The sequence below is a fragment of the Myotis davidii genome, unplaced genomic scaffold (genome assembly GCF_000327345.1).
Source record: "Myotis davidii unplaced genomic scaffold, ASM32734v1 scaffold290, whole genome shotgun sequence".
NCBI lineage: Eukaryota > Metazoa > Chordata > Mammalia > Chiroptera > Vespertilionidae > Myotis > Myotis davidii.
The window spans coordinates 170,796-184,106 of record NW_006285049.1 but is presented as its reverse complement, the minus strand read 5'-3'; the positions used below and the strand labels follow the sequence as shown (position 1 = coordinate 184,106).

General features: G+C 40.8%; 1 protein-coding gene across 1 annotated transcript in view; it reads right to left on the bottom strand.

Moving 5' to 3' along the window:
- Nucleotides 1-882: 882 nt before the first annotated feature.
- The window catches only part of LIMA1 (LIM domain and actin binding 1), a 92,348-nt gene continuing 79,919 nt past the window's right edge, over nucleotides 883-13,311 (bottom strand). Inside the window, exons 10-12 of the mRNA XM_015558563.1 lie at nucleotides 11,008-11,117; nucleotides 3,840-3,973; nucleotides 883-2,054 (exon numbers count right to left, since the gene is read on the bottom strand). Of these exons, the coding sequence (XP_015414049.1) occupies nucleotides 1,034-2,054; nucleotides 3,840-3,973; nucleotides 11,008-11,117 (1,265 nt within the window). The 3' untranslated portion in view covers nucleotides 883-1,033. The remainder of the gene's footprint in view (nucleotides 2,055-3,839; nucleotides 3,974-11,007; nucleotides 11,118-13,311) is intronic.

Here is a 13,311-nt window from a genome sequence, read left to right as displayed (position 1 = left end):
CCCCACCCCAAAGGCCTATAATTGGTTTAATTGCACCCTGGGGATACTGTCTGCCATAAAAATCAATACATTTCAGAGCTGATAGGAATTAAAAAATTAGTGTCCCAGAAAGGGGATATCTGAAGCGAAACATATGGTTTGGGGGTCTGAGCTCAAGTGGATTAAGGCGGTTCACTCCCCCCACCCCCACCCCCGTTATTCCTTCTTTAAACTCACTTTGCTGTAACATGAAACATGTCAAACAGTAATATAAAAATCTTAATAAAATATTGTATCTTTTAGCAAATTATGAGAACCACAGCTACCACCAGAGAAGCAATCAATCACTTGGGGTATAGTCACACTTATTGGCAAATACTATAGTTTACTTGGAAGACAGTGGATCTCTCCAAGCACCAAAGGTGCTTAAAAGGTGTTTCAGAAAGATGGTTGTGTTATATCTCAAGAATCCAGGTTAGGATGTGGTTTCAAGAGCAGGATGCAAAGCAAATCCCCCATATATATCTGAGTAAGATAGTTAACCTAAAATTTTAAAAAAGACTAAATATTTGATTTCTTAATAGTTGGATACTAAATTATTAAATTGGTATTCATTTAAAAATATACAAACTGTGCCCTTTATACTAAAGTGCATACAGTAAAATTGTTTAGACCCCTAAATCCCTCTGAATGATTCAATTTTTAGAGTAACAATGTACTAAACTAATCATCTATATATTTCATATTGCCTTTGGGGAACATAGTGGAATCTGGACTATATCAGTTGGAATATTCCCCTCCTTTTTTATAAGACCTTAATGCACTTATGTATATCATCATGGCTAAAATAGAGGATTTAGGTAATGTTATCTCTAGCATTTAGAGATAAGCTGCAGTATGGGATTTTTTTTTTTGAAGCAAGAACCGTTTCCCAAAATTACTTCCCCATAAATTACAGTTTATGCTAAGATAACTGTATACACACATCACTCTGATAAAGGGCAGTGGCGCACTAACGCTAGCACAAGGTAAGGCCCAGCACCACTGCAGTTTATCATTCCTCATCCTCATCCTCATCCTCATCCTCATCATAGTACCGATTTCTCTTTATCTGCTCCTCTACGGACAGCTCTTTGACTACGTCTCCCTCCCAGAATCCCACATCCTGGGACTTCTGATTCTGAGTAGTGAATTCTTTAGGAGAGGTATTGTCTGCAAAGCTGGACCAATTTGGAGACTTGGGTTCTAGTGGAGACTGCTGATTGGAAAGGTTTCTACCATCTTCATCTAAGTTTGCACCATTTTCTACAAGATTCTCACTCCCCATCTCAAAACCATAACCTTCCTTACTTCTCCTCCCTGACTCCCCTCCTTTAGATTCCTGGTTTTGCCAGGTTGTTTTTCCCACACTCCCATTCTTCTCAGAGGCATTGGCATTTTCCACTTGTTTTCTTCCTGCTGCTGTTCCTCCTACAAACTCCTCACTCTGCTCTGACATGCTCCAGCCCTTCCTGAGAGGTGGGGACAAGGATTTGGGGCTCTTGACGGGAGGGGTTCGAAATGAAGCGGCTACAGTGAATGGGCGGCTTCTTTCCTTCAGCGAAGAAGATCGTCTCAACTTCTTCAGATCCAGATCTACATCCTCCAGCGCTTCAGGCTTGCTGATTTCATCCTCGGGAGGCCATTTGGGCTTGGATACTTTTATTCCTTCCTCCAATGTACTTCCTGAACTGCCGAGTTCAGTGGGGGGCGGCCAGGCGATCCTTAACTTCTTGGTTTCAGCTGGCCTGTCTTCTTTCTCTGGCTGAGAGGAGGCCTTGGCTTCCATGCTTGCGGTCAGCACACCCACCTTAGCGATGGGGGCATCTTCTACCCCTGAGCTCTGAGGGGTCTCCCCTGCATTTGGAAGTTGGGCTGGTCTCTCCAGTATCTCTTCATTTTCATTTTTGCTTGCCCACAGATCTTTGTGTGGTCTGTGCCCAAAGCCTTCATCATAGTTGCCTTTAGATTTAAAGAGTTGATTGAAGTGAGGCTTGCAATAGATTCTCCCGTGTAGTGATGCATATGTTCCAAGACTATTGTTGAAAGAAAAAGAGCATAAAGTTAACAAATCTGTATGTTCTTATTTACACCAGCAGGCTGCAATCTGGCAATTGCAGTATTTTCAGAAGATGACAAGTGAGAAAAATATAAAAACACATCAATCACCTAGGATTCTCTACTTTATTTATTTATCTTTATTCTGTAGCAATAAGGTGTATTTATTTATCTTTTTCTCTACGCATTTTAAAAATATATTTTTTAAATTAATTTCAGAGAGGAAGGGAGAGGGAGAGAGAGATAGAAACATCAATGATGAGAGAGAATCATTGATCAGCTGCCTCCTGCATGTCCCCTACTGGGGACTGAGCCAGCAACCCGGGCATGTGCCCTGACCAGGAATTGAACTGTAACCTCCTGGCTCATAGGTGAATGCTCAACAACTGAGCCACACCAGCTGGGTTCTCTACTCTTTTAAAGCACAACAGTTTTATTATCCTTATTAAAAAAAAAAAAAACACGCCCACTTCCAGACCTGAACCTTCACAAGACATCTTTCTACCTGGTACATTTTCTCATTTTCAAATGATTTCATTACCCTTTGTCAAAACTGTGAGAAAAACAAAAACAGAACTTTATCCAGGAACTCTTGCCTAGGTAATCCCACCTATCTCTGATCACTCATATATTTCCTAAGTATTTACAACCTATAACTACTTATAATGGTATTCCTTTGTAAAAGTTGAATCTTCTTCCTCCTAATTTCCCATTTGTGTTATAATTTAAAAGCACATCGCTACAGGAATGGATACAACATGCTGCAAAAAGCTGGCACTCAACGGATACTAGCAATTGAATACAGTTAATAGGAGAACGGTGCGCAGTTGCCGGGACATAAATCTAAAATAATGTCAGTGCTGGACAGGCCTTTAGGAGATTTGGTGTCTCTCACAGGGTGAGACATTTTAAAGGGGGTATAAAAACAGCAGCCTTTCCACAGAAGAACTATAAAAAATCAGAAAATTCAGAAAAATGTGCTTTGGAGGGGAAAAAAATAAAGTGGAAAAAAAGGAAACCAATGAGTAGAAGTTAGAGAGGCACACACTGGCTCAGTGGAAGGAATGTTGCCGACCTAGAGCCATCTCACACTGGAACTGGCTGTCGTGAGGCATCAAGCCCAAAGAAGTGTCATGCAAGCATTTTAGAAGGGATGCTTGCTCTGGAAGGAAAGCCGGAGGAAGTGACATACTGGCTTCTTCCTTCTCTAGATTCCATAATTACAGTGAGTTAATATGGAATATTCCCCCAATTGGCCACATTTACATCCGGACTTTGAGTTACTTGGAAGAAATGATACACATAATGACTATTTTTCTCAGAGCGAAAACGAAGCAACATACAGAAAAATACATGCTCTTCTGGGTCTATGATTATTGCTCTTACCATTTATACAGTGCTCAGGGCAGTTTGAAGCAAAAGCTTAGATAATTATCCTCCTAAAATTTCTTAACTTTGTGATTCTCTGACACAAAGGGAAAAAATTCTATTGACTGGGTCATAGGGAATCTTACCTGCAACTCTATTATTTAAGCTTTAGTCCTAACATGTAAATTAATATATCAATGTACCAAGAAGTTCCAAACACCGCAACCATTTGATATGAAACACTTGTCACTAAATGGTACTTTTTACTTTTTTCAGGGGCCTTCAATAGCACACTCTCAGCACAATAGCTGTCAGTATCAGCACTCTAAAAGCCAAAGACGCCTTTCCAGGGGGTCCAACTATGCAGAGATATGGCTTGCTTCCGTCTAACTTACCTAAGTTTGTTGTTGCAATAGGAGCAACGAAAGCAGCTGACATGAAACACCTGCTGGTTGGCCAAGAGACGCTCCATCGGGTAGACTGTCTTCTGACATTCCACACAGGTCTCTCTTGCCGGTAGCTGAAACTTCTAGGAAAAGGAAAAGGACAACTTTCACTTAGCATAGGCAGTGATGAGTTAGCACTCTGCTGGGAGGGGCCCTGAAATTTACTGTTATCTAAGGGCTTCCCAACCTGGCCTGTTAATTCTCCAGGAACACTAAGTCCACTGTGATTGTATCAGCTGACTCTCTGAAGCCAAGAGGATGTCCTGAATTCCCTTCCCAGACTGTCTGGCTGCCCTACGTGTAGCAGCCACTGAGGATGGGAGGGACTAGGGCTGGGCTGCGGAGAAAGGCTTAGACAGGCCACAACACACAAAATGGCACATACAAAATGTTTCTGCAGACAGGAAATTAGGAGAAAATATCACACACAAGAAGAAAGAGGTGTGATGGTTTCATTCAAGTGCCAAGGAAAAACAGGACAGACTTTTATAAGAACAAATTCTGAAGGGGAAAATTTTCAAGGAGAGGAAGAGCATTTGGCTTTGGGAATTAGGAAAAGACACGTTGATAAAGCATCTTTTAGTTCCCTCTGCTTTTAATCTTGACTTGCTCAATTCACGAGGCATAATCTTTTTAAAATAAGTCAAAACCGACACATAAGAGGGTCAATTTAAAAGAGACACAAACTATTTTATTAGGACTCCAGAAGAAAGCATAGCCCAATAAAGCTATAAGTTCTAATACCTTAAAAAAAAAAAAACAATGGAGAATAAAGCTAACAAAATGGGAAGTGGGAAGTCATAACCGACTGAGAATCATGAACTGTTTGTAAAGTGTGGAATAGGGTGGGTGAGCACAGGTGTTCTAGCTGGAAAACCCAGTCCTAAAAGCATAAAATACACGGTACACAAGCACTGATGAAAGCCAGAATTCTAAAACTGTAAGTTTTTACATAATAAAAATGGTTACACAGCTACTAGGGGGTTCCAAGTCCTTCAGTGTGTGTAACCCTTCACTGGCCCAAACAGAAACACCTCAACGAGTAAATGCAGAAGCAGCTTAGGTTAAGGTGGCCAGGAGGCTCTCACAGGCACGTGGGTGGCCCCGTTGCTGCCAAGACCAGTGCGGTGATAAATAATGCAAATTAGTTCCAAGGTCCAGGACCTGAATGGTTAAGGTAAGCTTAAAACAAACCAGGTATGGGAAAGGTAGAATTTTGATTTTAAAAAAAAACGAAAATAGACCCATAAAAATTTCACACTGCTGGTTCACTTGTCACAGCATTCACTAGGAAGTAAAGCAAAAAGTAGGAATGGTTTTCCAAGCAGATTTGGACAGGAAACAAGAGTAGAAAATGGACATGAAATGGACGTAAAGGGGAAGAGCTGTAAAAAGGAGTTTAATAAAATTAGTGGGAAACTCCCAAATAGCACCAAAGTATTTAAGAATGAAGGAGCAAAACCGAGTGGAAATGGCTCCTTAATAACACCCGCCCCCCCTCCATTCCTAAGGGTACAGTCCTAAAAAGAAAAACTTAAAGAATCAAAGGTCACAGGCTACAACCTAGTTAACCAGGCATAAGGGAGGTATTCAAATGTGATCAAATGTTACGATATTGAATGCCATTGGAAGTAACTAAGGCATTATTTGGAGCTCCGAATTATTTTTTTCTTATGAACACTTCTAACAAGATAGGACTTAAGTGGAGGTGTCCTTGAATAGTTTAATTAGGTTTCTCTAAAAGGACTAGGCCCTTATCTAGCAAGCAGGAGATACATTAAAATGTAGAATGATTCGGTATAATGCAGTTGGAGAGAGCTGGTACATCTCACAAGTCACATAATGTGAAAGTAGTAGGACAAATGTATTTATCAGATTGAATATTTTTCAGCTGCAGGGTGGATTCTGCTTTTTTTTTTTTTAACACTTGGCTTAGAAAAATAAGTATTTATTCTGGTCAGTAAAGACAGAGCAGGAGACAAATTTCCCATGTTATAGGAGGAAATGGGTATTATTCCGCTAATGTGGAATGGAAGGTTAAAGAACCCCCCGTCACTGTACACACAGAGAGAGGGCACACTGTAGGAGAGGGGTGCAGCCCAGTGACTAGAAGGGAGAACCTGAGAGAAAGCTGAAAGTTGAGCTCACATTAGGAGGAAAGTGGAAGGCAGGAGCAGAGATTAGGTACCGGGAGCAGGAAGCAGAAGCTGGAAGAGACAAACAGGAACCTTCAATGAATACACAGCATTTGGTGCGCCCTGGAGCGCTTTACTGCTTTACTGCGGCTGAGCTGTAACTCAGTTACAGACTCAGATCCACCAATAAGACCACGTTTCCTTTCTTTTTCAACTAACTCTGCTAATCATGGCAAAATCAGCCTCACTCTTATCTACCTGAGGCTGGCACATGCCCCAGCTCAAGAGAGAGGCTTTTATGAGCCTTCACCCACACAAGGAGTGTTTCATTAGCAATTCTTTAATGCCTTACTACCTTCTACACTTGACCCACACTGGCTCTCTCTTGAATGGAGCCGTCACCCGCCCCAGTGAAAAAATCATCCTTCCTCTTTAATACCAAAATCATACAGGCATACCTTGTCTTATTGCGCTTCACAGATGTTGTGTGTTTTTTTACAAAATAATGGCAAAATCTTCCATCAGCAAAAAATTACAACTCACTATATTGTGGTGGTCTGGAACCAAACCTACAATATCTCCGAGGTATGTGTACAGATGGCTGCTCAAATATCTGACTAACCGCAAACTTCTAACTAACCAGACCTACCAAATTCCCATTACTCCTATTCATTTTTCACATAAACCCTTCTTAATATTATTTAAGGTTTATTTGGCAGCTGCCCAAGGGCCCTTCTAGTTTCATAAAGACAAGAGGATGGCAACATGGTATAACGCCAAGTCAAAGTAGCTGTGGCTGTGCCTCCCCTTTATTTCCTCTGGCCTGGGCTCTCAGCCACTTTTCTGTAATTGCCCCCATGTCTATTCAGACAACAGGAAGTGTAGTCAATGCCCCAAAATCTCTACCATTATGGTAGGTCTGGCATACATCCTGCCCATGCCTTCATGGCATGCTCGGACTTGGCACAGTCTCGTTTAAAACACTGCCAATATTAGAATGTTAGACTTTTAAAAATCTTTACAATATATTTTTTTCAGCGTGTAAGATATTTTTCCATCTCCCCTCCCTCACCCTTTTTCTCATGTAGAAACTAACTCACCAGGATGCCAGGTGCCTTATCAAAGTTCTCAGTCAGTAAATTAAAACTCAGAACTACTGACTCACAAACCCACAAAGCTTTTTTTAATTTTTCCTGGACTGTTAAATTTCCATAACTAAAGGAAACTCTTTGGGAGAAGAGAGCAGATGCTAACCCAAATGGAAATAATCTTACTACAGCATTTTGAACAAAATACAGTCTTATGTAGATAATAACTTCAGGATATTTGGGAATGAATGAGGTAATATATACAAAATCGATGTTCATAAACACTGTCATGTCTTTCCCACCTGAGGGATCTTACAGGACCTCTGCTAATCAGCATCTACTTAAAGCAATGTTTCCAACAAATTTGCATGACTTCATCTACATGCTTTAGTCTCCTATCTTAAGTACATTTCTTAGTCTAATGAAGGCTCCAGTGGGGGGGGGGGCGTGTATATGGGTGTCTGTGGTGGTGGGGAGGCAACGGCTAACTATTAGCTTTTAGACATAGTGAAATCAGGAGGAAATTTTGTACGGATGTCAGACTTCTATTCCCCAAAACACCACAAAAGGCCTGTCATTCCCTCCTCCTTCCAATTTGTGCAAAATACCACGTAATTAAATTAAACTTCTTTGCCACACAGTAAATGATTGGGCCAGTTCTATACAGCCATAACTGTTCCCCTAGCTTTCTGTGAAACATTTTGAAAGCATTTTGGGGATATTCACATCTTAAACAGATTGCTCTACATGTAGAGGAAAGGTTAGTGGTTTGAGAAAGCAGTAATGATGTAGATAATGAGAAGAGAGTCTGGATGCCCTCTTAGTATAATTCTGATCACTCTATAAAAGAGCCCAAGACCTCCTACCCTGTCTGTAGAGGAAGGGTCAGCTGGCAGGCACGGGGAGGAGGGTGCCATAGTGCACACCCTCTCATGCAGTCTGCCATGTTTTCTCTCCACATTCATCAGCAGGAGCAGCCAAGGAAGCCTGGCACTGGGTGTCCTGGACACAGTGGGGCCAGCTAAAACTCCTTGCACTTCCTCCCTTACCCTTCCCTCTGGGAATACGTAGGGGATAACTTCTTTCAATAGGAGAACATACAGCTTAAGAGACCTCTGGGTCTCTTGAGTCAAAAGGTTCTGATCCTTCTCACAGGGCCCACTGAGCTCTGCACCCAGAATAACACATTCTTGAGAAGGAATCTGCAACATCAACTTTATTAGCACCGAGTCTCATCAACAAAGCTATTGAGCCAGTGTTCAAATTATACAAAATCCTTACTTTTAAAGACCAGTATTTTTTTAAAAAATTAAGCTAAAATTTAAAATGAATTGAGCTTCGACTTAGATGTCCTATTTTCCATAAACAACCAGACACTAAGAAAGAGTTTTTCCAGGTTTTGTGAGACCCAAAAATCTATTCTGAGTGAACAAGTTTATTCTTAGCTGTATGAAATTTCCCAAAATGGAGAAGCACCTTCTGTTTCATGGTCTATAACCATGAGACCGGTTATGCCAGCAGGTCTTCCTGTAAATACCCAAGTGTCTATAGACTTGCCTGCAGAATGTAAAGGGTACCTTTGAGGAAGAGAAAACAAACTGTTCTTAAACAAAAGTGGAGGTGCGGTTGGGTCCCACCCCAGGCTCTGTACACCATAACCGTTTGAGCTTTGATCCATGGGCAAACATGGGCAGCGGGCCAGCTTACTCCAGGCTTTAGACAATGGTCTATGGCTGGTGAAAGCAGGCCTGTCTGCACTCTACTGCTGCGTGACCAGGGCCAAAGGAGCAGGCCTGCGTCCGCGGAAGCTGCACAGGGAGCTTGACCTCCATCTCCTCCTCATGGTATGCCAGGAAGACCTCAGTGAGATGTCTGTGGCTCACTGCTCATCAGCTCAGACCCTGGAGTTTGAATCAGGAAAGATCTTAAAGGACCAACTAAGGCAGTGGTTCTCAACCTGTGGGTCGCGACCCCTTTGGGGGTTGAATGACCCTTTCACAGGGGTCGCCTAAGACCATCGGAATTTTTTTCCAGGGCCACAATGGATTCTTAAACTGGACCGGAGGGCCGGAACAAAAGCATGGATGGAGTGTTTGTGTGAACTAATATAAATTCAAAGTAAACATCATTACATAAAAGGGTACGGTCTTTTATTTCAATAGTTTTAATCATTTGAAAAGGGCAAGACCTGGCCCCCAGGCTGTAGTGTGCCCATGGCTGCTCTATCCACTGAGCCAAAGCAGTCAGGGCATGAGGAACTGTATTAAAGGGTCACGGCATTAGGAAGGTTGAGAACCACTGAACTAAGGGCTAGGAAGGCTGAGCTAGCAGTTAAGGGAAGGACTTAGGACTCGATTGAGAATTCAAAAATATTCAAGAACAGATTTCAGTTCTTAGATTAGCCATAGAATTTCCCTAGTCCCTCAGTCACACAGAACCCATGGACAAGTCAGATTTGCTAGCCGTTCTTAATCCAGAAATATAACCCAAGGACTCACATTTGGGCAGGGCTGCTGTTGAAGAGGAAATTAACCCTGTAGCATTTGCTACTTTGTTGGGCTCCAAATACTGGAAAAAGAAAAGTGTTGGCGATAGCATGAGCAGGTCTTTAAGGCCAGCACAGAAGAGGGCCATGTGAAATACATGTGTGGATTCGATCACCACTCATATAACTCTGTTCTTTCTCCCTATTCTTGCTTTCTCTTGCTACTTTCTTTACCTTTTGCTCCTTTTCAATAAACCTTACTCTCCTCATGAATCTCTGCTTCCTTTCTTTTTCCTGCTTCCTTTTAAACAGTCATGTTTATCCTCTTTACCCATCCTCCCTCTTTTTAACCCACTCTTTACATACTGGACTCTCCCTTTTCCTCACCTGTGTCCTCTTCTCTTGATCCTTTTTGTGCACTAACTTTCATTAAAGGACCAATCATTCCACAGGTGAGAGAGACAAGCATGGCAGATGTGCGCATGAGGATGGGGCAGCCTCAACTACCTGAAAACTAATTCTGCCTGCTGAGTTTCTCTCAAACCTTAAGTTTGGAAACAAAACTTAAGAGAGCACCAGAGGAGGAAGACACTAAAGAAATGTAGGAATGTTTGCTTATTAATCCCAGTGAGTCAATTAGTACAACTTTGGCAAAGCATTCAACGAAAACAAGTCAGTTTTAATAATAATCAGCCTACAATAGGTGTTGGATATTTTTAAACCTTTGTTTATTTTTATGAGAATATATATTTGTTCGTAGAAAGGGAAAAGATTTTTTTTTTTAAATTGGTGAGTAAAAAGAGATCATAGGTTGAATAGCCAAGTAAAATTTTCTTTTGTACATTACTTGACATATAGGAGTATATCAAAACATAAGTGTTACTTGAATGTCCATTTTTTACAGCAAATGGGCTGGCCAACCCCCTCTGGAATGTACACATTCTTTCTTTAAATATGCTGACCACTAATCATGTGATGGTAAAGTTTCCCCAGACCAGGGAGCCACTCTTTTGAAGTTGACATTGCACATTCCTGTCCAATGGACTGATTTTAGTTTAACGGATTTCTCATATTTTCCATTTTGTGAGCTTTTACCCATTCACAGATGAATGAACTTGGACTTTAAAAAAACATTTATTTTCTTTTAACTTCAGGTTTTCTTAAAACTTTCATGAGTTTTCCAGATTTCAAACTGAGTGCTCCTAGCGAGCCTCCCCTCTCCTGACCCAAACATCTGAGCAGAAGTAACAAGACTTCCAGGAAAAGTGACTGGCCTTAAGTGTATCCTTATTTGGTATTTTTATCCCCTGGAAAGTAAAAACAGGTTATAATGAACATAATGATAGAGGTGCAATGGATTCCACTAGTAAAACAATGTCTAAAGGCTCACAGAGAAATTGCCATCATACCTTCACTGCTTTGGGAGGAGAACTCTCAGAAAGGCTGGAGGCTCTGGCATCTGGACTTAGTGGCTTGGGACGGACAGGTTGCTGGACCTCACTCTTAACCTGGGAGTTACCTGCTTGAGTTACAAAAGGAAGAGATTTTTTAGTACCTCATGGGAAGTCAGAGAAGAGGTTCCCCCCAAAGCAAAGAAAGGGCCTTCACTAAAACAGGTCCTTTCAACACCAGGAAAAACACTGCTTTTCTACTATGGAATATTCTAATGCTAAAAGCTATGTTCTTAGGGTCTCTCACAAATCAGGTTCTCAGCCAGGAGGCTTTCTCGCCCTTTGTCATCCAAAACACCCTATATAAGGGACTTTCTGCCCGGTAGCTTTTGTCATTTTTAAAATATACATATATAGTTAATATATATATATTTTTCTATATATATATTTACACATAAATAAATATATATTTTAGATAGAGAGAGAAGGAGAGAGAGAAACATCAATGTGAGAGCGAGACTTTGATCAGCTGCCCCTGCACACTCTCTACTGGATATCAAGCCCACAATGCTGGCATGTGCCCTGACCCAGAATTGAACTGGCGGCCTTTCAGTGCAGGGGATGATGCTCAAATAACTTAGTGGCTTGGGATGGACAGGGTGCTGGAGCTCAGGGCACTTTTGTCATTTTTAAAGGCTGTTTATAGACTTTGATGACTCTTTGGTGGTTACCATTCCCGCTAACTCCTTTTGGGGTGCTTGAGAGCAGAAATTTCAAAACATGTATGAGAGAGAGAGAGATTTGACACTATCTTTTTTATCAGTCCTATAGCAGATATCCATGGCTAAAGATTATGGGAAAAGGCTCCATGAAACTTTTTTCATAATCACTGATGTGTCACCTGCATAAGTTAACTTCCTGCCAATACATTTATAATGTGAAAAACTAAGAAGAGGCACAGAAAAGCCACTTATACAGCTACTAAGGAAACATAAATAATTCCTTATAATATAGAATTAAGTCAACAAAGTACTATGTTTTGCAAACCTACTCAAAAAGAAAAAAGTTTTAAAAAATATTTTAAATTAATTTTTAGAGAGAGGGGAAGGGAGAGGGAATGAGAGGAACATTTGTGTGAGAGCTAAATATGGATCAGCTGCTTCCTATACGCCCCTGACCAGGGATCAAGCTAGCAATCTGGGCATACACCCTGACCGAGAATCGAACTGCAACCTTTACGGTGCATGGGCCAACACCCAACCAATTGAGCCACAGTGGCCAGGGCCAGAAAAATTTCTATCCAAGCAAAATGATTGCAAAAGGAATATTCTTGGATTCAAGCAGCAAAAGTTTCTCTCTAAAATTATAAGGTAGTGTTTACTAGAGATTTATTTAGCTCTAATTTAGTTGCTGAGTTTTTAAGTGTCTAATAAACTAATTAACCAGGGAGAAGGTAGAAATCCAAATATGTATCTATATAAAACACTGCAGATCAGAATCAAAGTGGATATACTAAAGAGAAAACCAAAGATTTTTATCTTTGGGCAAAGTGAAGCTCAAAATCACTCCAAAATAGGATGAAAAGGTGATGAAATTTAACAAAACAGGAAAATCTCTAGAATTGGTCTAGAGTTGTGGTCAGCAAACTGCAGCTTATATCTACCTATTTAGTTTAAGTTGAAACAATTCGGCTCTCAAAAGAAATTTCAATCATTGTACTGTTGATATTTGGCTCTGTTGACTAATGAGTTTGCCGACCACTGGTCTAGAGGGTAGACTATGGTACCACTGGCTACTATTTCAGCATGCTTTCTTCCTTCTCATGCATAATGGGCATTTGTGTTAGGATTATATAGATATTTAATATGTTACTCAAATACTAATTCTTTATCCTTGTAAATGAATGAAATCTTTGGCTCAACTTTTATTAAAATGAAACTTCAGCCCAGCTAGCGTGGCTCAGTGGTTGAGCATTGACCTATGAACCAGGAGGTCTTGGCTCGATTCCAGTAGGGGCACATGCCCAGGTTGCAGCAGGCTCGATCAATCCCCAGAGCGGGGTGTGCAGGAGGCAGCTAGTCAGTGATTCTCTCTCATCAGTGATGTTTCTGTCTCTCTCTCTCCCTCTCCCTTCCTCTCTGAAATCAATAAAAATATGTTAAATATATATATGTATATATATTTTAAATGAAACTTCAAAATTAGTTTTTATAGCTTTAAACCTGAAAAGATTTAGTACAAAAAGTAGGATAAGTTCAATGAGAGAAGCATAAAAGTTTGCCTGGCTGGTGTTGCCCAGTGGTTGAGTGTCAACCTATGAAT